The sequence below is a fragment of the Limanda limanda genome, chromosome 12 (genome assembly GCF_963576545.1).
Source record: "Limanda limanda chromosome 12, fLimLim1.1, whole genome shotgun sequence".
Lineage (NCBI taxonomy): Eukaryota > Metazoa > Chordata > Actinopteri > Pleuronectiformes > Pleuronectidae > Limanda > Limanda limanda.
Genome location: NC_083647.1, coordinates 11198248 through 11205119, shown reverse-complemented (window position 1 = coordinate 11205119; position 6872 = coordinate 11198248). Strand labels below are relative to the sequence as shown.

Genomic DNA, 6872 nt, shown 5'->3' with positions numbered 1-6872 from the left:
CCCCCGTGGGGCTCCCGGTACACCCCCCCGCACCCAACCTTCAGTCTGACCTGTTCAAGCCCTGCACCGAGGTTCAACTCCTCTAGCACCCTAGCCAGCAGGAGATGCAGCTGCAGAGAAGCAGAGACAGACCGCCACAATGCTGCCGGAGCGACGGTGGCAGGACGGCTAAAGGAAGGCTGACAGACAGCGCATGGTCTCGGGCATGAGAGAAGCACTTTAGGAGTCAGTTAACGGCAGCATGCAGTTCCTCACCTTTCAACACGATATCGATCGGCTTCCTGAAACAGTCAGTGGGATTTGACACGACACAACATGGTGCATATCAACTGATTGCAGAAATCAATGTTCCAAGTAACTACACAGTATGTAATGGACACGCACTGCTCTAAAGATCCTTTATAATGTTCACAGTGGGCATTATTGTTAGCCATGAGAAGCTTATGAAGCTGTCGTTAGCCTCATTGTGACATTGTTATGGAAGGATACAGTTACCTCTGCACACTCACACACTCCGCTGTGGAAACTGGACGACGACCTGGACGGTACACTCCACGGACACTGACAGTAGACTCTTTGCATGGCCAAACGGAGGCACACCTGGCCTGATGTGAATGCTTGAATATGTACCACACTGGGATGTGAAAGACTTTTCACCTTTATTAGCATAATAAATGGGTAGACAAAAACCCAGCTGCTACATTGGGTCTTTGGAAAACCACCAGTACCATTTTCCTCTTTTTCTTATTTATTCTTTATTTCCAAAAAAGGTGTTGTGGGTTGTTTGTATGATGTGAACTTGCAAATAAGGTTTCATTATTACGTATGGACTTGAAACATAATAATGTAGATATTAAAATACTGAATATTAGGGTACCTTACACCTGCTGCTTCACTGAAGTAAGATATATGAGATGAATTTTACTTTTCTTTACAGAAATGTGTACAGTTAAATGTGTCTGTATGTGCATGTGAGCACATGTGTGTGTATGTGTATGTGTGTGTGTGTGTGTGTGTGTGTGTGTGTGTGTGTGTGTGAGATGACATCTCAGTGTTTGCTTCTGACACGGCCCTATTTGTATTATTTTTAAAAATTACAAGATGTGTGTTTGTCGCTCCTCGAGAAAATGTGTGTGAGTGTGTCTGCATTTTGTTTGCCTAGATAAAGCACACAGGCCTGGCATGTGATGCTGCAGGACGTCCACCTGCTGAGAACCACTTTGCACATAATAGTCTTTGTATTCTGAACACGGATACATGTTGACATGTTTCATGTATTTCTATCTTCTTGTGTGGATCATTCATGGGAAAAGAGAATTACATATTTTAATTTTGTACAAATCAATAAATGATGCATATTGAATCTGACAATTCACTTCATCCGGCATTTCGTCGTACATGCATGCATGAATGCACGTTGAGCATGTTTTAAAGTATTTATTAGGGTATTCAGCATGAATCATACAGAGCACAGTCACTGAATATCTTTAAGCAAAATACATACAATATTTCTTATAAACACAGAAACAATATCAAATACAGTTGGTTCCATCCAATATAAATCTCATATATGTAAAACAAAAATATTTATTTTTAGTAGCTCACAGACTGATATGATCTCATATATAGAATAGTAAAATTGTATGCAACAGTTAGCTTAAATTTCTTGTTCCTTTTATTAATAAATATCAGGGAAAAAAACTAATAAACTGCAACATTAGCAAAGGGTTGTTATTTGTCTCAATTAAATATACCCCCAATCAACCCATCTGCATGATCAGAAATTTAAGTGCTGTAGAAATGTCACTGTCCGGGCGCTAATCGAGGGTGGACTGAGACGAGCAGCTTTCAAACTCACACTTGACTCCACTGATGCTGTCGACGCTCGGCTGGCTGTTGACCTGCTGGTGCGTGTGAGAGAGCGGGAAGGTCTCTGAACGGGACATCCTCCCTCTGCCGTTGGAGGAGCCAGACGAGCAGTCTATCACCATCCTCATGAACTCCGGTGCCGTGAATCGACGCAACAGTCTGGTCCCCAGGCCGACGAAGCCGGGCGTGCGGCCGGGGATCTTCCCCGACTCCATCTCCCCTCTGGCGAAGAGTAGTTTGTTGTTTCTGCCGCTCGGCCCCAAGCTCCCCCTCTTCGGCTGCTCTCTCCTGCTCGGCGGGGCTGTGTCATTAGCCTCTTCTTTCTGGGATTTGACATTCTCCTCGAGTGCTATCGCGGGCAGACTCTTGCCGTTTGAAAGAGGTTTTGGCACAGGGACAGTTTTGTCGGCGTTGTTTGTCAGACCCCGGGTGTTTCCTTGACATTGCGTCTTGTCTATCAGGCATCTCTCATCCTGTAGCGAGGCTCTCTTTAATTTGCTGGCTGACAGGCTCATGTCACACACATCCCCCTGATAGGACTGCTTTCTGCTGCTCACAAGGTCCAGGTTAAACGACTTAGCTTTTCCCCAGAGAGGAAGACTCTCTGGTGTTCTCTTGGGGATTCCTTGGCTGACAGCTTTCTGGCTTGGCTCGGTCAGTGTTTTAGCCCCTCTTAGCTCCCTTAGCTGGCAGTTTTGCAGTTGTTTGGCAGTGAAGACAACGCTGTGATCCTCCTCAGTTCGGCTCTTCTCTGGCTGAGGAGGCAGAGCCCAGCTGTGCCGGAGGTTCTCTTCTTGCGATTGGCTCCTTGGACACTTGAAGCGGTTCCACAGCCCGCTGCTGTCTCCAATCTTCAGCTGCCTCTGAAATACCCCGGGCAGTTGGTCGTCATTATTCAACTGCTTGGAGAATCTCTCCAGAACATGTTTGGGGAGCTTGTTGGGCTGCCGGCACTCTCCCTCATCGATGGTACTCACATCAGCGGGCGGATCATCCGTGCTTACACCTCTCCTGCCCAGAAAGTTCAGAATCTGGATGCACTGGTTATGTCCGAAGAAGTTGGCCACCTCAATTGCGGAATGTCCGGCGTTGTTGGTTCTGTCCAGCCTCAGTCCCAGTCTTTTGAAAGCGCGGACCAGGAACTCCAGAACCTGACTGTGTCCAGCAAAGGCAGCGTACATGAGAGCGCTGTTGCCCCAGGCATCTGTGATGTCCGGGTCTGCGTTGAACTGCACCAGGAGCTTGACGACATCCAGGTGACCCACCTCGCAGGCATGGCTCAGGGATGTGCGACCATCCTCATCCTGGCAGTTGACATCTGCACCTTTTTCCAGCAGCATCCGGGTGAACTTGGGCCTGGTTCCGGGGTCTTGTAGGCAAACGGCATACATGAGTGGTGTGCGGCTGTTCTCTGTCTTGGAGTTGATGATGCGTCCATCCAAGGCATCCAGGATAAAACGTGCAAGGTGAACTTTGCCAGCATGCATGGCATCCAGGAAAGTCTTGGTACCAGAGCCCTGGCGTAAGTCTTTCGGTCGCATCATTCTCAAGCCTTCAAGCGCGCAGAGAGAGAAGGTGAAGAACGGGCTGAGAAAGTGTGCGGCAAGTCCTCTGAGGCTCTCTGTGTTGACAGTGAGTACGTTTACCTCAGAGTAAGACTCGGAGAGGAGCTGCCAGTGTTTTTATACCTCCCTCTCCACATGCCCTCCCCACGTTGCCAAGGAAACAAACGTCTGAGGACCATTATGCAGTGGCAGCCTCCATTCAGCCAAAGCACTCCCTGCCTGGAGAGAAAAATATGCTATTTGAACAGAATAATTACTCAAGGAGAAAAACATGGCCAGTGTTTTTCGTGTCAGGCCTGGCAGGTTAACTTGAAGGCTTTTTTTTCCTTTTTCTTTTACCCAAATAAACCTTCATTTAAATTTAGAAGAGGAGAATACAGCATTTTGTGAAACCTATGAATTGTGGATAATGTTACTTCTTCCAAGAGGAGAAGACCAGGCTTTGAGAGCAGGTTCCTTTTCCCCCCGTCCCCTTTATATTCAGCATTAACTGTTCCACCCATCATTTTTGCAGGTAGCTTGGTTCATCCACGAATCATTATATATTGCAACAAGTTTTGAAAAGGCTCTGGTGTGCTTTGCCTTTCTCAAGGTTTCATAATAATGACTCTGCCTCAAGGTCCCTTTTTGTTGTCATGGAAAATAATACACTTGATGAACTCCTATAAGCAAAGGGCAGACTTTGTTGTGCTTTGTTTTAAATAAGTGAATAAGAAAAAAAGAATAATTCTTGTGTTGAGACGGCTCTTTGTTAAAAAGTCCAGTTTATCTCAATGACCCTGTAATCACTTAGAATCACAGACCACTGTCTGAGGATATCAGTACCATTATCTGCTGCTTGCAGGGGTCATGAGCAAACTAACGTCAACTCATGTGATGATCCACTGCCCCTCTTTACATAACTGTTTACAGCGTAAAATATAATAGTGTTATGTTGTATTGGAGGATATACATCTATCCTGTGACAACGCCTGCCCGGTGTCAGGGCTCATGTGGTTTTCCCCTTGTGTGTCTGTGTGTCATCATGGAAATAATGATGTCCTGGATACACCTACTGTTGCGGGAATTACCACTGAGGTGGTTTTGACAGGTGTTTATGCATCTAAACTTTCCAGGTAGACTTTATATACATGGATAGTTGACATGTCTCCAGCTCCTCTCACTATCCAGAAACGAAGCCCAAATATCCCGGATACGAGCACCGCCAACTTGCGGCAAAGACCCTGGTAAAGTCATGTCGTCCAATTGTATATACATTCTACTGTGAAGGCCAAGTTTGAAAATAGGTGCTCAACTGTTTACATGGAATATTGTGATTTAGTGCTGTCTGGTTACCACCTGTGTGCAATCATCATGTTATGCATTTGTCTTTGTCTCAACAGACACTTCTGCTGTTTTAAAAACTAAACAAACTTAATACTTACAGAGAAAATTACGAATGGCAATTAATCAAAGAAGAAAATGTAAATAAACTAGTTTTACTTATCCCTCTCCAGCGAGGTGTTTCAATTACTATTAAAATCTTAAAGCAGTCTGTATTTATCTATAAATCAGTCTGTGTATCTACAGTATATGTTGACCTCAGTTGCTTTATACTCAATGACAATGTTATTTTTTTCAAATGCATTTGTCAGCCTTTGAGCAGTGCCACATAAAAGGTCAAATCCCTAGTAACCCAAACTTAAAGAGCTACAAACTAAAAGCAGACAAAGATAAGTGGCCAGGGTTTTATCATTTTGCAGGATATTGCTTTTGGACGTCCAGTTTTGTTTTTTTTAACAAGTTGGTTCTCAGTCAAGTTTGCATGAGGTCCAGTTTGGTTTATTGTGGATTATTTTTGGTGAAATTTATGAGTCAAGGTTATTAATCAGGTATTTTCATCCAGTTATAGGAAAAACTGCTGAAGCTTTGGACAGAAATAGACTGGGCACAGTGACGCATGCAAAAACATGTTTTTCCAGGTTAAATTTACTTACAGACCTTTGATATTTACTAAATTTAACCAACATTAAATGTCGAAAGCACCGAATTTAAAATGCTCTCTCGTCGAGGCTCGTGTGCGAAATGCCCTTTCACGCAGCTGTTTCTCCTCCACAAGACCAGAATTTCATTTTAATTGCTAATATAAATCTCAGCAGGACCAGAACAGAGCGAACACAGTAGAGGTGAGACAAACATAACCAGGGTTCCTCTTTCCTCACTGTTCACCAACTGGCTTCATCAAACCCTCAGCAGGTCCTTATACAGCAGCGGCAGCCGTTCACCCAATTAAACATAGAGGAAATTCATCGGGAGACAGACACTTTCACCTTCCGTCGTTCACTGGACGGAAGCTGATCTTGTAATACAGACATTTCTTTTTTATTATAGAATCAGACCAATGCCATCTTTTTATTACAGGGGTATATCACAACATCACTCTGGATTTAGCAACCCAACGCCTGGATCCACATGTGTTGTGTCCTCTGATGTAAATCCTCTGCCAATTTATATATACATATGCACATCTATGGATATGAACGATTATATTTAAATAATTTGAATATCATATAGAAAGTCACTTCCAGTGTTCAATAGATTAAATAATTACTTACTTTTCAACGTTCTAATTATCATCCCAGGGAGCATGTGGTCCTTTAATTTATCAATGTATGTGTTTAAAGTGCCACATCACATGTTTCTGACTATGAGCCTGGAGATGAAATGAAAATTCACCTTTGAAACTATAATTAATACATGATGGCTAGTTTCTATTCTTTGGCAAACTCAAAATCTCTTACATTCATGTTTGATGGAACAATTACTGAATTTCTTTACCTTGTTTGCACGGATCTTGTAGAAAGTTGCATCCTGACGATACAAGGAATGTGCATTTAATTCTGTAGTCTTTTAAGTAAAATGTATCATCACAGAGAGCATGTGGTCCTTAAAAGTTACGTTCTTAACAAATATCTATTGCAACCAGAGCAAAAGGGACAAGTACAAATACTAGTCATAGAAAAGTCGGCCTCTACTAGATTTCAGTCAGTGCTCGCTCATGTGTTCCAGTGGTGTAGCTTTGACGAGAAACCCGTTGGAAGGGTTGTGATGGATCCACTTCATGTATTCAGTGTGGCCTGCTCTTGCTAGCTTTTCCAGGATTACCAACCCAATCTTTAATTGATAAAACACAGTGCTACATCACATGTTCCTGACTACGACCCTGGAAATGAAATGAAAGGTCACCTACCACTATTATAATGAACACAGAACACAATTAAAACTTAAAACTGATTAGACTCTTTCTTTCCCGTCTGATAAACTTTCCCGTGCTCTGATAAAACCATCTAAAAACTAAGAATGAGTCGGCAGAATTACATGAATCAGCTAAGTGGTGCTGTATCACACGGAGGGTAATTATATAACAGATAAAACAGTCATCAAGTGCTGCACAGAGCT

The 6872-nt window shown here is 43.3% G+C and overlaps 1 protein-coding gene across 1 annotated transcript; it reads right to left on the bottom strand.

The window, feature by feature from the left end:
- Window positions 1–1817: 1817 nt before the first annotated feature.
- On the bottom strand, window positions 1818–3413 carry LOC133015111 (ankyrin repeat domain-containing protein 34A). Its single transcript, XM_061082244.1, has one exon. The coding sequence runs from the start codon at window positions 3411–3413 to the stop codon at window positions 1818–1820; it is 1596 nt and encodes a 531-aa protein (XP_060938227.1).
- Between the last annotated feature and the right edge of the window lie 3459 nt (window positions 3414–6872).

Bases quoted from the DNA above. Each gene is read 5' to 3' on its own strand.
- LOC133015111 (XM_061082244.1), bottom strand. From the start codon at position 3,413: ATGATGCGACCGAAAGACTTACGCCAGGGCTCTGGTACCAAGACTTTC.